This window comes from Paroedura picta, chromosome 14 (genome assembly GCF_049243985.1).
Source record: "Paroedura picta isolate Pp20150507F chromosome 14, Ppicta_v3.0, whole genome shotgun sequence".
Lineage (NCBI taxonomy): Eukaryota > Metazoa > Chordata > Lepidosauria > Squamata > Gekkonidae > Paroedura > Paroedura picta.
In genome coordinates this window covers 38332197-38351762 of record NC_135382.1, presented here as the reverse complement: position 1 = coordinate 38351762, position 19566 = coordinate 38332197, and the positions used below count along the sequence as shown (strand labels likewise).

The 19566-nt window shown below is 48.0% G+C and overlaps 2 protein-coding genes across 2 annotated transcripts in view; both read right to left on the bottom strand.

Annotated features, from left to right (window-relative positions):
* Nucleotides 1–7357, bottom strand: part of USP10 (ubiquitin specific peptidase 10) — a 32898-nt gene extending 25541 nt beyond the window's left edge. Inside the window, exon 1 of the mRNA XM_077310969.1 lies at nt 7138–7357. Coding sequence (XP_077167084.1) covers nt 7138–7158 — 21 coding nt within the window. The 5' untranslated portion in view covers nt 7159–7357. The remainder of the gene's footprint in view (nt 1–7137) is intronic.
* Nucleotides 7358–8491: 1134 nt separating this feature from the next.
* Nucleotides 8492–17132, bottom strand: KLHL36 (kelch like family member 36). Its single transcript, XM_077309923.1, has 5 exons — nt 17010–17132; nt 14439–14517; nt 12472–13545; nt 11181–11338; nt 8492–10287 (listed from the first exon to the last, which is right to left on the bottom strand). The coding sequence occupies exons 2-5, from the start codon at nt 14496–14498 to the stop codon at nt 9732–9734; spliced, it is 1848 nt and encodes a 615-aa protein (XP_077166038.1). The 5' UTR covers nt 14499–14517; nt 17010–17132; the 3' UTR covers nt 8492–9731.
* Nucleotides 17133–19566: the final 2434 nt, after the last annotated feature.

The window sequence follows — 19566 nt, the reverse complement described above, 5'->3', positions numbered from 1 at the left end:
CTTGCTTGTTATCCTTTTCTCTGTTGAATTTCAAACAGATTTCTGGTTTTTACTCTTTACTAAATACTGCAGGGCCCACAGTTATGATACCCAATTACAAGCAAAACAGCATGTTCTGATGGCGGAATATTACAGAAGTCTCATTACAGAATGTACATATTGGGTATATTTGCATCTAATGCAAGTGGGACGTTAATATCCAAAGTGCCCATGAAATATGAGACAACTGAATTGCTCAAATTAAGACTTACAAGGTTTTGCAAAGCTGTATCATCACTATCCTAAATGTACTTTTTAAAGCAATCACATTCTTCCATTCCAAAGTGAAAAACCACCTTAAGCAAATGGGAATCCTAGGTAATCACAGCTCTGTGCTACACTCCAGAAAGCAGGAACCAGTAGTTTACATGTATAACAGAACATGGTAATAGAACTGGCTGCCCCATTTCAGGCTGCAAGTGAGAGATCACGTTTTGCATGCCGCTGTTAACATTCAGAACTCCTAGCAAACAGCAAACCACCAAAGTGGCAAAGGGCTAGGAAGAACATTGCTCCCTCAGTGATAGTTTTCTAGATGCAGGAATTTCTTTAAACACAGGAATGCTCTAAGGGCCAAGATAGCAGCATGTAAAAACTCCCTTGCAGAAACACAATGAATGAGTAAGGCTCAGGCAAAGTGGATTTTCTTCCATAAAATCAGAGTCCAGTAGCACCTTTAAGACAAAAGAAGATTTATTCAAGGCGTGAGCTTTCGAGTGCAAGCAACTCTTCGTCAGACTTGCACTCAAAAGCTCACGCCTTGAATAAATCTTGGTTGGCCTTAAAGGTGCTACAGGACTCTGATTTCATTGTGCTACTTTCAGACCAACACGGCGACCCATTTGAGTCTATCTGGATTTTCTCTGTTAGCTCAACTTGTTATCTTGTAGTCAATGCTTCTTTTAAATGGCAAGACCTGATGCATGTCTTGGAGCAACTGAAAGACCAACCAAACCAGCAATATGAAGTCACACACCATTCGTCCAAACCGGTGCACATTAGTGGCAAACAGAAAGGCATCTAGGGGGATTGCTTAGACTTTTTAAGTCTTCTGCTGCAATCTAAGCATGCCTATGTAGGAGTTAAACTTCAGTGAAACCAAAAGGATTTTATTCCCCAGTGCATGTTCAGAATCAAGGTATTCAGCAGCCTTGAAGGTTGACACCTACTTGCTTGTGAGGGAATATAAGTTTCCTCCAGCAGAACAGACATTAGTTTTATAAGCGGGAAGAACCTTTAAAAAATGTATTTATAGGCTACTGCACTGCCCTATTCATACATGCACACAGAAAATGCCATGTGGACTACTAAATTTCGTAGGGCTCTTTGCAAGGAGTATTATCTTAATTTTAAATAACATGGTTTAACTGGTTTGCTGAACGAAACTAAACTTCTATGTGGATTTCCAAAGAGTGCTTTTCTAGTATTATTTTCTGTAATAATATGCTGTTGCAGAAAACAAAACTGCTGCCATTTCCCAGTTTCTACTTACAGGTTTGTTTGTTTTAATACCCCAAATGGCCAGGGCACTTGATTTTTAAAAATCTGAAACCAAGGCAAATTATTATCTTTTTATTTCAGTTGTTCAACCAACCCAACAACACCTAGCCTTAACATTAAAACCAATCATGACATTAAAAGAACTTGTACATCTAAGAAATGTTTGTACTTACTACCAAGTATAGTCACGTTAATACTTGCCCCTTCATTTTGAAAAGATAACCATATTATTGTAATACCTTGAACTGGCTTCACTATACTACTCCATTAAAAAAAAGATCAGAGTGGAACAGGAAATTTGACATGAAAAGCAGGGAATTTACCAGATTTCATGCTCAGACTTATCAGCCTAACAATTAGATGGTTTAAGAATAAACATTCTTCAACAGCATAACACCAGAGAAGAGGCAATAATGAATAAACAGTGAATCCTGCAGGCATAATGTACTCAGGTGTTTTTTTTAAATGCAAGCAGGCTATTCATGAAGAAAGTGAAGTTATGTAAAGATGTATGCATGCTTAGGCACTGAGTAGCACCTCTGATGCTAATCTCGTCACCCACCACAATGCCATATAGCTTAAGATGCCTGCATACTGCAATTTTAAGGCATCTAAATCAAGGAGTCTAGATCAACAAAGCCAAGTGAGCCACACCTGTGAATCAGGCTATTAACAGGAAAGTTTGTCACTCAAGTGGGAGTAATCTCACCTACTGCACAAAGTCTGCCTGAAATGCATGGCATTCTTAGAAGCATTATCCGAAAAAATGTTGTAAATTAACATCTAAGTCTGTAACACTTATGCTGTCCTGTCAATACAACTGCAGAAACCTCAAGTTCTTCTAGAATTCAAGAGCTAAGAGGTATTAGAACTGGCCTAGTGGCTATGAATCAAAGACACACAGTTTAAATCTCGTGTCTGTCATTATTTCACTAGGCAGTCTTAGGCTAACCTGCTTATTCAGCCAGGATCCCCAACTCTTGCCTCTTTCTCTAGACATACACTCACACACATGAATTCAATGGGCAAAATTCCTGTTGTTGAACAAATATATAATAAAGCACTCTTACCACCAGGATCAATTTACAACTTACTTGAAGCCCCTGTTCATGGTTTTATCATGGGCAGGTTACTTTCCCAAAACCTACTTATTTCCCTGTCTTACTTTTGAAAAAATCCTACAATTGATTCCCCGTTGAATGAGTGCTGCAACGTCAGGGATGGCCAAACTGTGGCTCTCCAGAAGTTCATGGACTACATTTCCCACAAGCCCCTTTCAGCATGGACAACCAAAAGGGGGTCATGGGAATTATAGTCCATGTACATCTGGAGAGTCCATGTACATCTGGTCATGGGAATTATAGTCCATGTACATCTGGAGAGCCACAGGTTGGCCACCCCTGCAAATTAGGGGTTTCTTCAGGGTAAGTGCTATTAAAATACTTGGTGTGGTTCTTTGGAGGCTCAAGCAATTGGCTTCAAAAGCATGGAAGGAAAACACTAATTGGACGAAACCTGTACAGCAAGGGAAACTCAAAATGTAAGGGGGGAAAATGAAGTCGGAATTGTGAGCTGTAAACATTCCACTGCATTCCATGCCACAAGTGGCCACTTCCTCATGCTTCATATTCAACCAGAGCTCTGGATTCGGCCTCGTGGAACACTCTTCTGGAAGAAACCATATAGGAATTGTGAGCTGTAAACATTCCACTGCATTCCATGCCACAAGTGGCCACTTCTTCATGCTTCATATTCAACCAGAGCTCTGGTTTCGGCCTGGTGGAACACTCTTCTGGAAGAAACCATATAGGAAATACACCTAGATACTAGATACTTATATTAGCACAGAACCCCCACTCCCACTTATGTGTTTTAATTTATTGTACGTATACTGTATTTAATAATGTTGTGAACCACCTCGAGCCTTCAGGGTGACATAGAAATGTGACAAATAAATGCATAAATTGTATATTTGGTTACAAACCAATTTGGCAGACAACCTGGCTCAGAAGCATAACAAATACTCTGAATTTCTGAATAGGACTCAGAACACTTAAGAAGCAGCTTACACATGTTAGCGTTACTATCCATTGGCATTTCTTGATCTGGCAATAAGCCACACAGTGACAAGTTGGTTTAGCTGATACATTATGAGCTATTCAGCCATTACACCCACATGCAATGTGTCACTGGTTTGTCCCTAATGGCTTTTTACGCCCAAAAGAAATCCAAGGAGTAGGAAATTATCACAAACAATATGCTGAGCATGTTACTTCCCCAGACCAGCCAGTGAGAAGGGATGCAAACCCAACATTGCATATCCAAAGACAACACCCTACATAATATATTATATTTATAAATAATAACCATTCATACTCTTGAGTTAAAATATCTAACTACTGAGCACAAAGGCAGTAGCATTATTTCTAACTTATGCTCTTCTATCGAGAAGTTGGAGAACAAATCCAAGCTTTGCATATGAACTTCAGAGAAACCATCATCTAAAAAAAAAAACTGGATTTTTATGCACTCTGGATGACTTTGGCCCCACTGCAGAAGATACTACATTCAGATGCATTTTTACTGTACAGAATACTGACATGGATATGTTTGCCCTTGGAACAAACTCATTTACAAGTAATGTATTATAATTTTTCCCATTACACAGAAAATACAGAAATAAGTTGCCCTGTATATAGTGAAGAGGTGATTATATTTCCTGTGACCGTCAGCCATCACTTGCACCAAAAAAGCCAAGGACAAGTGGCTTTTTGCACCAGAGGGGAAATAAACACATTCCCAAAGCTTCTCAAGCAGAAGAGAAACTCACACCATCTGTGAAAGTGACTGTTTTGTCCTGACTTAAAGGACCTGCAGCCCTTGAGACAGAGGAAATGGACAGAACTATACAGGGAGCCAGAAGGCCAGTGCTCTCCTGTTTTCAATGTACATTAGTGTCGCCCTGATTTAAAACAAATAGCAGCCCTTAGCCATAATCCAGATTGTCAAGACTTGTAGCTTCAGATGGCTGGCCAAAAACACAGAACCAATACACACAAGCATTTGAGTACTCACCCAGCAGCAACTGCTAGTCATTACTGCTAGTCATTACAAGCAACTCATGCTTGTAGTCAAGTATCAGTTTCAAATGGATTATCCAACGATTCAGAAGTTATGGTTGCCAGCTCCTCAGGCAACAGTTAACTCTAGCAGATAGAGCATTGGACTTGTATCTGTTACATCTACATGCATGTCCTACACCTCTGCCATAAAGCAAGATGTCGACAAGAACTAGGGGCAAGAATCCTCTCATTCATTTGTAGTTTTACTATATTTTATGGTGGTTAGTCATCAACCAGCATAATGTGTCAAACAAAGATCCACTGCAAATGCAGCAGTGATGCAATGTTATATGGCATAACACGAATTCTAGTGCAGCATCAGCATGTTTCTCAGTTCTCAATGGGTGCACGCGTTTTTAAAATGTATTCATGTTATACTTGCTGAACTAGTTAGCTTCACCCTACTGCAACCACTCCATTAGACCTGTGTAGATGTATGTAGCTCTTAATATTATTTCATTTGTTTTTTTGTGTACACCAATATTTACCCAGAGATTGCCTGCATTCAGCCTTTGCAATGCATAATTTGGTGGATATCAGTTTATAGAACCAATTCACCCCATCAGAGGTATCCATAGTTGAGGCCGTACCAGACAGTATAGACTGGCATCTAAGTTACAAATACTCCACCTCACTAAGTAGTCTTGCTTGAATACTCTATGAATCAAAGAAGGGAGGGTTCCATTTCATCCATAGACTGTGATATGCCTTCTCGGAACTGCTTCCACTTCCTTCAGGTTCCTACAGAATAGCATGCACTGATCCTTCTTGCTGGCACTGTAACTAGCTAAGTTGATCACAAATTACACCGTCCAGAAAAGTTTTCTGTTCAGTCTTGAGGTGACAGTGTATGGAAGGAGATTTAGACTAAATGACCTTCAGATTTCAAGGAACAATCATAAATGGAGCCTCTTTCTAAAGAATATCTACATTTTTTACAATAGCCTTTTTATAAGCATCCTTATCATTGACACATACACAACAAAATATCAGCCTATAAATAATAAGGGAAACTGTTGACACACAAACCAACAAATTACTTTTGTTACACCAAAAGAAGGCATTTGAATCTTCTAAAATTACAGTGTTCAGCCACATACACACCTTTCCCCCTCCCCCTAACAGAATGTCTGGTAATCCTACAACTGACAGGGAGGAAAGAAAACATCTCAGGTGAGTGCACAAAGGAATAAATAAATGCAAGTCATCCCAACATTGCTCAACTCAGCGAACAATCAGAAGTTACTATTCATTGGCACTTTTTCCTCCCACCCTCAACCTCCTCGCCAAAAGAACATAATACCTCTTTACAGAGTTTTAAAACTCTTTTTAAAAAGAAAGAAAAAAAAACACTGATAGGCCAAATTTTCATTTCTTATTCCAAACAATCAGCTCATTTTAATTTATAATAGGAAAAGGAAATAAGTCTCCAACATTTAAATGCTGTGCAAATAAGTAGCCCTATGCGTATATGCGATTAATCGTTGAATCATTTCTGATTAATGATACAAGGAGACAGGCCGTAAAGCTTCGTTACACAGGAATCCTAGGCAACTGATTACCTGGGGCCCAAGACCCTTAACACAATACAGGGCTTGCCAACTCATGGGGAATGTTAACTGGCCTCTGCTAGCTATTTGTGTGGCCCTTTAGAAACCTTGTGCGAAATGGGTGTGTAATGTGTACTTTTTCAATCATGCAGGGATCAAACCTGGTGAGATTTTCCCATTTATAAATATTGGCCCCGGGGGCAGGGGGAGACTTCCAGCATGCTTAAGTGGGGCTTTTACCGTAAGGCAAGTGTGCACAGGGCTGCCTGTTCACGCAGAGGCCAGGCTGGGATTCCATGCACCTGTCCTGAGAGTGACACTTCCCGTGGGTCGTTTCCCCCCAGGAAGCCAGGGTGCAGGCTCACCCACCAGGGGACCCCTGGGCTTTGCTCTCAAGCGGACCCAGGACTGCTCATGGGGCCCCATGTCACTCCGCACAGCCCCTGCCCTGCGGGTAAGGCCGGCCAGCACCCTGGCCTGCAGCTCCGCAAGGGCTTTTCATTCATCCCCGTCCCTGCCCAAGAGGCAGCCACGCACGTGTGCCAGGCCCGCCGCCTCCGCCGCCCCGGGAGGGCCTGGCACCCCGCGAACTGCACTGCGCTCCTCCGGGGACGGGCAGAGGCCTGGGGGGGGGTCCCGGGGGAGCAGCATGCGCGCGCATTCCGGTGCCCTGGGCCGGCCTGCCTCCCCCCGCGGCGAAGGCGGCGGCGGCGGCTCTGCAGTGCGGGAGGGCGAAGTCCGGGGCTCGAGGGCAGCACCGGCGGCCTGGAGCGCGTGAGGCGGGCCGCGGCCTACCCTGCAGGGCCCTCGGCGCCCGCCCGCAGAGGGGAAGGCCCGGCCGGCGAGGGCGCGGAGGAGGCCCGGCCGTGTCCAGCGCTTCCCCGGGGCGGCGGGCGGCTCCTCCCGCGCGGGCGAGGCGTTTTTACCTGCGCGCTGTTGACGGCCATGGCGGCCCCTCCCCGCCCGGCGCGGCAGAGGGGGACTCGGCGTCTCCTCAGCGCGCCTCACGCTGCTGGCCCCGCCGCCGCCATCTTGTCTCTTCGCGCGCGCACACGGAGGGGAGAGGCGGCGGAGAAGGAGGAGGCGCGAGGCGCGGACGGCGGCCGCGCATGCGCCGGGGCGCGCGCGCGCACCCCGCCGCGGCCCAGCGGCCGTCGCCCCTCTCGCCGGCGGGAGGCGGGGGGAGGGACGCGCTGTGCGCACGCGCCAGAGCAGGGCCGCGGCACGCCGGGCGAGAGGCGGCGAGCGAGGCGGCACACTGCGCAGGCGTCGGCCCGAGCGGCCAAAGGGAAGGCGAGGAAGGGTTCCTCGCGTGTGCGCCTCTCGACGCTAAGAGGAGGGGGAGAGGGTGTTTCTACGCATGCGCGGCGCTGTGGCTGGTGGGGGAAAGGGCCGGCGAGGGGACGTTTGCGCATGGGCACGCCTCCTGGAGGCGGAAGGAACGGTGGCTTCTGCGCAAGCGCCGACCGTGAAATTCACACGCTGGGTGGAGGAATGAATGAATGGATGCATGGATGCGTGCATGTGCGGAGTTTCAAGGCAAGAGGTGTTTTGCTGCCGTCTGCCTCTGCATAACAGCCCTGTGTGGTCTCCCAGCCAAGCTCACGTTTCCTTAAACCGCCTTGAGTTGGAAGGGGAAGGCGGTATATAAATGTAAAAATAAGTCCTCCACAGAGCTGAACTATTAGGACTGTGACGAGCACACGGGCACACAGCTGGTTGCATGTGGAGGAGCAAGCCGGGACTCCTAACCAGTACACCCCGCTGGCTCCCTTGGTGTCCGTGCTCTGGAGGTGGGTCAGGAATTTGCCCTAAGGCAGGGGTAGTCAAACTGCGGCCCTCCAGATGTCCATGGACTACAATTCCCAGGAGCCCCTGCCAGCGAAGGCCAGAACGAAGCAGCGGGTAGGAGGTCTTCAAAACCTAATATGCAGAACGGCAAGGCAGGGAACCGTTTAGGCTCCTCCATGCTGGAGTCTCTCCCTTGAGAAGGCACACGCAAGTTCGTTCTAATTTCAGACATTTTAATGGAGATATTTTAAATCTCTAATGTTGTATATTTCTGTATGTCTTAACAGATGCAATCTGCCCTGAGCTTCCAGGGAATGGCAGAATATAAATATAATTTAAAAAAAACAAATAAATGTGGGGAGATTGAGGACCAAAGCCTGTCTCTTCAACGAGAGGTTCCATATGCTACAAGTATGACTGATTGACATGAACTAGAATACCCTACAGAGTTTGAAAGAAGTTTACAGGACAGACACACAGCCAGCCAAATCAGGGTCAATTAGGATGTTTATTTGCACTCTCTGCAGTGTGTAGCCTCAGCAAGCAAGCCAATAGTCTACGGTTGGCCAGGATGGACTGAGTTGGACGTAAGAGAAGAAGCCAGGTTGGATCAGGTCAGTGGCCCACCCAGTGCAACGCCTCTGCTCTTCTCAAATCTGCTAGGTAGCATCGTAAAGCTATACCTATAGGCTCAGGAAGCCTCTTAAGCAGAGTTGCCCTTTGGCATCCTTTGAAGTCAATGGGCTTAGAAGGATGTGTACCTGCCAAGAAAGGCAGTGCGACTCACAAGTTCCCTGGCGGTCCCTGTTTGGCTTTAATTATGCAGTATAAATGCTATTGTACATAACAATGTGACAAGTTACAGTCTTGGTGTTAGCAAAAACAAACGTGTCTAGTTAAAAAAAAGTATAAAAGTTTCCCAGAAAAAGTCTTTAACCAAAACACAATACCTTGGTTGTTATGGAGTGGCTGGGGAGCCTTCCCCGGCCTCATGCTTTAGATTCTATCAGGACATTTGCATTTGTGCAATGAAGCCATAGTACATTTGTCTAAAGTTGAGTGTATTACTGATAGACACAGAAGGATCCTTTAGACCAATGCAAGGGACAACAGCCCCGATCCCACAGGGATGCAAGCCCCAGCTCTCTGCTTTCTTTAGCTCCTTGCCAGATGAGCAAATGAAGCTGCAGAATCACAAACCCTGTTGCTCAGGAACAGTCTGCATTGCTCTCCCATTCCAGTTTAGAAGACGATGTCAGGAGACACAATGCAGCTTTTGATACTCTGCACACCTGTGATTTAACAGGAGGCATATCTCCCCCTTGGTCTGCCACTAAAGACATCCTTCCACCTCACGGCTCCAACCAGCCAATGCACAGGGTCTATGATCTGCCACATCAGAATCCACCCATTTCAGTTCTTAGAATTAAACTGCTTTTCGCTCTGGCCTCCCGCTTTCTGCCTGCATTCTCAGGTACGGACTCTCCCTCCTTCCTTTACCCACCACCAGTTTCAACAGAAGTCTGGGGAGCATATCATCCAACTCTCCTCCTTGCTTGGACTGCAGTAACGCTTATTGGAGGATATTTGCCAGCGTATTGGACCAAAAAACTTTGGCGGTTCCTCTCCTCTAGTTCCCCAGGGCTGTTCTCAATTGTCAATAAAAAAGAAAAAGAAAATATTCATTTGGTAGTGGATTTGTACGTATCCATCCTCCGAGGGCGAGCCATCATCTCCCTTGATCCTGGTGACGTTTGCTTTTGGCCTTTTTCTTTTTGTCATCCGACCTCAATTTTAACACACAGACGCAAGCGGAAACCCCAGCAATGGCTTTCGGAAGGTCTGTCCCTTTCTGCCACTTGTTTTTCTCTTTGTCGTACACCTGGACAGTTCGGGAGAAGACCGTCTCTTCCCAGCTGTATCCCCCGAGGATGTAAATCTTGCCCTCCCAAACAGCCACACCAGATTCGCTGTTGGCTTCCAACAGAGAAGACACACGGGTCCACTGATTGCACTGCGGGCTGTAAGACTCCACGGCCAAAATATCAAAGCGGGTCATGGTTTCGAGGTAGTCGTCGCTGCCACCGATGGAGTAAATGCATTCCTCCAAGGTGCACATGCTGTGCCAGCCCCGGGCGGTGATCATGGGCCGCTTTTCTTCCCAAACATCCATGTGATAATCGTAGCAGAGGAGGTTTTTGCGATAGGGACCAATTTGATAATCGTGACCCCCCGAGATATAAATGAGTTCATCGTGGACCGCTCCAGCATGACCGTAGGTAAACCTAGAGCAGGAAAACAAAAGAGGTTCAAGGGGGTTGCAGGTGACAGGGGATGAGCGGTAGGGTTGTGAGTGGCCTGCACAGTGCAGTGGGTTGGACTAGATGACCCAGGGGGTCCCTTCCAACTCCATCATTCTATGATTCTAGGCCTCATTAGCTGTTCCGGAGGGTAGCTTGGTTGCAGCAGAAGAGCTTGATTCCAGTCCATAGAGACCAACAAGATTTTTCAAGCCATGAGCTTTCAAGAATCAAAGCTCCCTTCATCAGATGCAAGAAGGAATGAAGATCAAAGGTACTTGTATGCCAATCTGGAGGTGGGAGGGGTGCTGCACATGCAGAGTGAGTTACAAAGGCTCGGGGATCTCGATTCTGGAAAGCCCATATACCCCCTACCCCGAATCTCGTTAATGTCTAAGGTGCTACTGACCTTCTAGACCAGGGGTAATCAACCTGTGGTCCTCCAGATGTCCATGGACTACAATTCCCATGAGCCCCTGCCAGCAAACCCAGCTCACCAGACCAAACTGGCTCTCTACATCAAGATGGCTTAGCTGCTAAACTATGAGGCAAAACTCCCCTGATTCCTCCCAACATTTAATGTGTATCTTAACAGCCTTATTCCATCTTGCAGGCGGTGTTAATTGGGCATCTCTGCCTACATGGCCTTTATCATCTTAAAGGCCAGAGCTAGGAATAGGGGAATTCACAGTAGTGGAATCGGCTGCCAAATCAGGTGGTGAGCTCCCCTTCCCTGGCATCCTCTAAGTAGCAGCAGGACAGACACTTCTCATGGACGCTTCGGCTGATCCTGCATCAAGGAGGGGGTGAGACTATATGGCCTCTATGGCCCCCTCCAACCCTGGGATTCTGATTCTCACTGATTCCCTCAAGGTTACCTCGGCAGGCCTGCGACGTACATCCAGTCATCTTTCTCAGGGCGGTACATCTCCACAGACGAGAGTGCTCCGTTCTCGTTCCTTCCACCCACAGCCACCAGCATGTCTTTCACGGCGGCCAGGTAGAAGTCCACTCGGCGTTGTCTCATGGAAGCCAACTGTACAAAACAAACCGACAGCTTTGAAGGGCCATCCGTCAAGCTGTGAGATAACCACAGTGGCAATTTTTCCCAGGCTCTGGTTACAGCGCTGACTCAACTGAGGAAGAACAGCTGGATTTGGTGCCTAACAGCCCCCCAGCCAGCTGCAGCCAAGCAATCAGAGAATCTCAAGAGGCAAGGAGGTGTGCATTTCATCCCCCCCACACACACACACACTGGACAATTCAGGGTTAATCAGCTGCCCTTCCTCCTCCATGTTTCCCAACACTGGCACAGGCATTCAGACCTGCAGTCAACAAGCCTCAGGACACAGCACCGAGAATCTGCTCTTCCGCTCCCAGGATGATGTCACAAACAACCAAGGTGATATGAAGCAGCTTTGGGCAGGACACGGGGCTCAGTGCAGATAAAAGGGAAAGGGTAGAGCCCTTTAATGCGGCTTCGATGCATTCCGTGAAAGACTGACTCGCTGCTGCTTTATCTGATTTGTTTTGGAAAACTGACCTCGGTTTGCTACAACTCCTCTAGCATGATATATGGAATCTGTTAATTAAAACTCTGCCATCCTGCTTCCGGTAACCAGCTCTGTTACCTGTCTGAGTTATTCTGTGTGAGCCGGCACCTGCCCGAAGCAGAACACTAGGGGATATTTCCTTAGCAATTTGTGGGCCGGATGAGGTCCACAAACTATACAAAAGGGGTCTGTCCCAATTATCTGCCCATGGGTGAAAAGCGGTGTTCATAAGCGCAAGGAAACCACATGGAATAGCTCAAAGAATAAAACCGAGTTCAACTCCATCGTTAACTCCTTACTCAGTGAAAACAATTCAAACACAAATCAAAGGGTTTTTTTTTTTTAATCCAGGCTTTGACCCCAAACTCTTAATTCCTGGACCTCTTACAGCAGAACAACTAAAATAGTTTCACAAACATTTTGAAGACCTTTTTTAAAATTATTTTGTAGCTTGCAATTCTCCCGTACGCTGCCTTGAACGACGAGGAAAGGCAGCATAGAGACGTTTTCATAAACAAATAAGTAAAATATAAGTGTCAAGAGCGAATGCCTTTCGTGAACATAGACAAAAACGCAAAGGGAAAATAAATTGTATGCCTTACAGCGCAAGCCTCACCTTTATCCATTGGTTACACCGAGGGTCATACCTATATAGAAGATTAGAGGCCGCGTCGCCCCCATTGTCTCGGGAAAAGCTGCCGCCCGCGACGAAAATGAATCCTCCCAGCGCCGCGACACAGTGGTGGCTCCGCCTCGCAGGGAGGTGTGTCTCCCTCACCCACTGCCCCCTTTTGGCGTCCAGGAAGCAGGCATCATCGCTCAGTTCCAGGCAGTGCTCCGACACCTCCCCGCCTACAAACAGAAGTTTCTCTTCGCTTGCCCGGAGAACGGTCCTCTCGTTCTGCAGGACGGGTTGAGCCGTGACATTGTTGTGATAGTTGATGGCTTCTTCGACAAACCCCTCGCAGTTGGTCTCTTTGGGGATGAGAGAGCAGATTGCAGGCTTCACCCGGTGCAGGAGGTCACTCTTTGGGATCAAGGGGAAGTGGATGTTCTCCAAGACCCGGTAGGCCTCCGTTTCCCTTTCTGGATACTGCGTCACCCACTGCAGGGCGGCCTGTAGCAGGTCGTGCTCGCATTCCTGCTGGACGTTGTTGCTGGCGAGGTACTGGCACAGCTTCTGGGTCGAAACGTTCTGCAGGAAATCCGAGGTGAAGGAGAGCGTGCCGAAGCTCCGCAGGATGAAAGCGTCGATGTAGGAATCCAGGCGCCGGAGGTTGTAGATGGAGGCCAGCTCTTGGAGGTAGAGGTAGTTGTCCTCGTCCACCTCGTTCTCCAGGTACTCGCAACAGAATTCAACCACCTTCCAGATCTGCAGCAGGTGAGCCGTTTCCAAAACGTAGTCGATATTCCCACCGTCCAGGGAGAGGTCGCAGCCGTAGAGGAAATCCACAATGGCCTTGAGGCCGACGTAGGAGGCGCCAAAGAGCTCCACCTCCTTCTGGTAGGCTTCCCGCATGCCAATGGTGAACATGGAGTTGAAGTAGTCGCTGCAGACGGCCAGGATGTTCCGATGGGCCGGAACTCTCTGCTCTTCCGCTACCAGGATGATGTCACAAAAGAGGCCCTGGTCCCTCTGTTCATTCAAGCTCTGAAGAACTAGCCTGGAGTGGTCAGCCCACTTGTACACCTGAAATCAAGAGCGGACATCAAAAATGCCATTTGGTCACTGAGTTCCACCAGGCCCGCAAAACTGAGCTCTTCCACCAGGCCTATGAGGAGAGGCTGAAGGTGTGGGGAGTTTCTACGGCCACTTTCACAGCTAACAATTGCCTTCCCTTCCTCTCCCTGCAACAGACACCCTGTGAGGTGAGTGGGGCCGAGAGAGCTCTGACAGAACTGCTCTGTAAGAACAGCTCTAAGATGGGTTAAACTCAAGTCCCTGTGACTTAGCTAGCAAGTTTAGCATAGAGACTATTAGGTGTAGGGTATATGATTCCCACCAAGAAAGGGGAGATCTTATTCCTAATAAGGAGAGCTTAAAACTGACCATTGACTAATCAATATATTGGAGATGGGATATGCTTTACATGCACCGCGGTAGAGTTTTGGGGGAAACCTCCTTTGTCTTTGTTCAGAGTGGAAAGAAGTACCAGGATGGAAGAGGTCAGAGGTAAAGAGAGATGAGTTAGTGAGGCTATTGTTGTTTTTATTCCCGTGTAACCCATTTCCCTAATTATATAGTAAACTTTTCTTAGAAGCTAAAGATTTGTTTTTTATACCCCGCTTTTCACTACCTGAAGGAGTCTCAAATTGGCTTGCAATGGTTGGAGGTTTTCAAGTATCAATGAGAAACGTAGACATCAGAGATCTTATAATTTTGTGGTTCCTGTCTCGGCAGAGGTTGGACTAGATGACCTTAGTGCTCCCCTCCAACTCTGAGATTAAATAAATACATATAAATGCAGCATGTGAGGAGGCCATATCAGGCCGTGCTCACACTCCAGGGGTATCCTGTTGACTGTAAAAATCAAGAAGCTGCCATCTAGCAAACAAATGAAGAAAAAGATGCCAAGCCCAGACCTTTGAAGTTTCACTTATCTTGTGAGGACGCGAAATTCTTGCCTGTCTGGCTCCCTCCATAGCTCTGCTGTTTGTGATCCTGCAAATATTGAGGAGGGAAAATCTAGAATCAGCTTTTTGAGAGGCTTCACCAATTATGCACACATGTGACCCACAAGCCATGCGTTTTAATTTTTGTTTCATCTGAAATAGTGTCACACCTTGCCTTTGGGTTCAAAGGCTTCCCACAGTGACTTACAAACCAACGCTCATAATAGCCTCCCTGAAATTCTACAGCTCATAATAAAGTCAGTTAGACATAGGAAGGCCAACTCCAAATTTGGGAGATTTCGGAGTGGAATTTGGGGATGAGAAGGATCTCGGCAGGGCACATCACCTGTAGAGTCCACCTTCCAAAGCAACCCTGTCACCTGGGGATCATTTGTAATTCCAGGAGTTCTCCAGGCTCCACCTGGAGGATTGGCAACCATACCTTAGTCAAGCAGCAATTAAGACAACAAGAGCATACCAACCAATGCACTTTTGGAGAATAAGGTGGGGCTCCCCTGGCACCTAAAGACCAGCAAAAAGGGTGCTACATGAGGGGCTTCATAAAAGGGAGTTCCATCACAGAGACAGGCTCATTCTCCACTGCAGAGACAGGCCGGACTAAATTGGAAATTGTTTCAGAAAGATGCTTTGGAAAGGGGTCCAAAGGGGTCCCACTGGGGGTCAGTGGGACCTGGCCCCGGTAGGCTCCAACTATGTAATTTCCGCATCATGTAACGCATCTTGTTAAAATGTTCAAGGTTTGTTCCAGCTGCGTTTCCAATTTTGGCTTGTTTCCTGGTTTCTGCCGTCCAAACACTATTTCATAGTTTCTTGGAGGTCCTCATTGATCGTATTGATTTACGCGGTGTAATCCACATTTGAATCCCGCACAATACAAGCCTGGCACATTCCAACCAATATGTTCTTTGATTTTGTCAAGCGAGAATTGCTTTTGTTGAAAGTGTAAGGAAGGAACATGCAAAACAAGAAAGAAATAGCTTTGGGAAAGCAGGCCTCACGATCACCGCAATTCTGCACACCAAAAATCTGTCCCGTCATTTGAAAGGGAGGTGGATTTTCTGAAGATTTGATTAGGATTACCAACTCTGGGCAGGGAAATTCCTGGAGGTCTGAGGGTGCAGTCTGCGGAGGGCAGGATTTGGGGAGGAAAGAGACCCCAGTAGGGGAGACTGTCAAAGAATCCGTTACCTAAAGCAGCCATTTCCTCCAGGGGAACCAATCTCTTTAGGATAGAAATCAGTTGCGATTCCGGGAGAACTCCAGGTCCCTCCTGGAGGCTGGCAACCCTAGCACCTACGCCTGAGGGATTAAGGTGAAAGAAGCAGGTGGTAATTTGAAGCCATTTAAATTAGCCCAGCATTTCTGCGCATTCTATCCACAGATCGAAGACAGATAAGGAACCAGTCAGGCGAGGCCCAGAGCCCTCTCAATCAAACACAAAATAATTATTTGTGGACAGGAGGCCTTAGATTCTTTGGGGTTGGAGACAGAGTGGGTGGGCTTTGGGGCAGGGAAGGACCTCCATGGAGTACAATGCAGTGAAGTCCCCCCTCCCAAGCAGCCATTTTCTCCAGGGGAACAAATCTCTTTAGTCTGGAGATCAGCTCTAATTCCAGGGGGTCTCCAGGTCCCGCCTGGAGTCTGGCATCCCTGCTTAGGAGTCTAGACTGACCAGTGTGGGCAGCCATAGTTTGCCTGCTCAGAATTTGAAAATATTGAAAACATTCCTGGTGGGAGGCATAAAATATAAGACCCTTTTATCTTTATTTTGTCCTATAATAAGAGAAAGATGGGAGTACACTTCACGGGCCTAAGAACCCTTTGGGGGTCCCGAATGGTTACAGATTAAGCCAGCAGAAGAGCACCCATTCCAGCTCCGAAATCAAAGTGCTGCCTGCAGTTCTGTCAAGAGGGGGGGGATGAACAGGTTGGGGGGGGGGGGTACAAAGCTGGCTTCATTTCACCTTAAACTAGGAAAAAGAGGCTTTGCCCATCAGAGGCAGCGCCCCCCAATAAGGCCACCAAGACACGGGCGACGGTGCACTTCTTGCAGACCAAAGGTCGGCACAGCGGTCGCTATTCTAAGGTTGCCAATTCCGGGTTGGAAAATTCCTGGAGATTCGAGGGCGGGGAGGAAGGGAGCAAAATGCTCGGAGGCCTGCCGTCCAAAGCAGCCATTTCTCCGGGGGAAATTGTCTCCGCCTCCGGGGGGCTAGCTCCCTCATTCCAGGAGACCTCCAGGCCTCGCCTGGTGGTTGGCAACCCCGATGCTACGGAGCCGCGGCCCGCAACAAGCGCCCCTTGGGAGGCTGGGCTGGGCAGGCGGGCTGCAGGCTTCTCCCACCGCGCTGCAAAGGGGCTTGTCCGCCCACCCTCCGCCCGCTTCGCGCCAGAGCGCTGCCAGCTGAGCCCGGAGCGGGAGGGAGGCGGGGGCCGGGCCGTGGGAGTTCCCCCTCCGCCCCCTCCCGCGCGAGGCCGGGCTCGGGCAGGCAGCCGCCCCCGGCAGCAGGCTCCTCTTACCGCCGCCGCCGCTCGTGCTTGCAGGGCGCTCCTCGCCCGCCGCAGCCATGTCTCCCCCAGGAAACGCGGCCGGAGGGGCGGGCAGGGGAGGCGCCAATGCGACGAGCGGGAGGCCGGCCCGGAGGGTGGGGCGAGCCCGAGCAGAGGCAGAGCTGGCCATGCTGCGCACCTTCAATGTGCGTTTGCAGGACGGGATCGTCCGCTTCTGAAGTGCCTGCGAAGGGCGTCCTCCAACGGGTGCAGAAGGGGGGGGGGAGGGCAGGTGGTGTTGGGGTGGGATGGGATGGGGGGAGAGATCGGCTGCCTCCGCTGGCTGGCAAGGAAGGAAGAATGCATGGATTTCCGATTAATTCCCTCCACCCGCTCGGTTTCTTTTAAAAAGGGAGGAAAGTTTCACTGTAATAAGAAACACGCAATTTTTGAAAGGAATTCAGAAACATCTCTCTTTAAATGTTGGAATCGTAGAGTTGGAAGGGACCTCCAGGGTCATCTAGTCCAGCCCCCTGCAGGAATGCAGGAAACTCACAACAGCTCTTTAAACAGTATGGCTATAGGAGAAGGAGATGGAGTTTATGATCTCTTTTGTAAGGGCTTAAGGGGTTTCTTCCAGGTCTTTTAATTATTATCACTTTTAACCTTGTGGACTGGCAGCTGTCTTGACTGTTGGCCCTCCAGAGGAACTGGCTGGCCGCTGTGGGAGAGAAGTTGCTAAATTAGATGGACCCCCCCCCCTGGTCTGATCCAGCAGGGCTCTGTTTAGGCTCTTACAAAGGCCTCAATCTCTCTGCCTGTGGTTTGCTAGATTTTCCAGCTGCTGGCCTCGTATTCTCCTAGGGTTGGGGCTCAGTTTTGAGAACTGAAGAAGAGGGAGGGTTTGGGGAAAGGAGAGAGAGTTCAGTGGGTCTCAGGAGGGCGGTTTAGAAATTTAATAATAATAATTAATATAATAAATAATAATTATGCCACCAAGTCCACCCCCCAAAGCATCTCTTTTCTCTGTATCATTTGTGATTATGGGAGATCTCCAGGCCCCACCTGGGGTTTGGTAATCTGACCAGGAATGGAAATAATATGTAGCACAAGAGTCAAAGATGTAAGGACTAACAACGTTTTCTAGATGCCAGAGAGGGGAGGATCTCTTCTCTGCGGCAGCTCAAGTCCTCCTGGCAGCCCGAATCGACTCTGTTGAGATTATACCGTGCTGAGATTCCACTTTCCAAGCTTCAGGGACTGTCTTTCAATGGACAACTATCTCTTTCCCCCTGCCCTGGGATTAGTCATCAGAGAGGCCTGCAGAAATCTTTCAGCCAGCAGAGGGAGACAACTGCCTCTGAAATGCCTTTGGAAGGCTGAAATTGGTCTGAAGGAGCAGAACCGAATTTGACTCTAGGGACACTTTTAAAACCAGCAAAGTTTCATTCAAGGCATGAGCTTTCATGGTCTCACTGGAATCTAGCTGGTTTCTGAAACTGAAGCAACGCTGGCCCAAGTTCTAGAATGCTTGTGATCCAGGGGCTAAGTCTGCATTTTGCCCTGACCTGGATGGTCCGAGTTCAGGGGAGAACCTGGTGGTGGATGGAAAGTTTCATCAAGTTACAGCTGGCTGATGGTGACCCCTCATGGGGCGTCCAAGGCAAGAGACATTCAGAGGTGGTTGCCATTGCCTGCCTCTGCGTAAGAACCTCGGACTTCCTGGGAGGTCTCCCAGCCTGGGCTGACCCTGCTTAAATTTCGAGATCCAACAAGATCAGGTTAGCCAGGGCTATCCATGTCAGGGCACTAGGAAGAATGGTGGGCTATAAATAAAGGGAATAAATATCTCCAGTTAAGAGGCTGCCATAGCAGCTGGGGTTGAAAAGCATGGGTATTGCCTGAGAGCTCCTACCGGTCACCAAAGGTGGTACTGAGCAACCCAGTGGACCAAGTCAGGATGAGACCTCCTTAAATCAAGAGAGTACTAGGTGGACTTTGGTCTGATTCAGCAGCAGGGCTCTCTTGTTTTAGCGTGGCGGTCCCTAATCTGGAGAACCGGGTTTCATTCATGCAGCCAACTGGGTGACCTTGGGCTTAGTCACAGTTCTCTTAAAGCTGTTCTCACAGAGCAGTTCTCTTAGAACTCTCGGTGCCACCTACTTCACGGGGTCTGTTGATAAGAGAGGAAAGGTGTTTTTAAGCCACTTTGGTACTCCTTTGGGTAGGGAAAGTGGGGTATAAAAAAACAGCTCTTCTCTCTCTTATTTTTACCAATTTTACCCTGATTTTTGTCATTTCCCCCTCTACTGAATAATATTACATTCATTTATTTGTTTAAAAGATCTATACCCTGCCCTTCAGCTCAGAGCTGTTTCCCCTGCACCGAAACCCATTGCTGTTTAACTCAGGAAGAAATACTAAAAGAACGTAGCCCATCAAGTAGCGGACTACTGTGTTGGTCTCCTTGCTTCTTGGTGATATTTAGCCCATCAAGGAACGGACTACTGTGTTGGTCTCCTTGCTTCTTGGTGATATTTCAAAACCTTTGATAAATTCTATTTTTTAAGAAAAAAAGTAAAATAGA

Coding starts and splice junctions, on each gene's coding strand:
- KLHL36 (XM_077309923.1), bottom strand. CDS start 14,498: ATGGAGGGAGCCAGACAGGCAAGAATTTCGCGTCCTCACAAGATAAGT. Junction 11,339..12,471: donor GGTGTAACCAATGGATAAAG/GTGAGGCTTGCG, acceptor TGTTTTGTACAG/TTGGCTTCCATGAGACAACG. Junction 10,288..11,180: donor TACGTCGCAGGCCTGCCGAG/GTAACCTTGAGG, acceptor TTCCTGCTCTAG/GTTTACCTACGGTCATGCTG.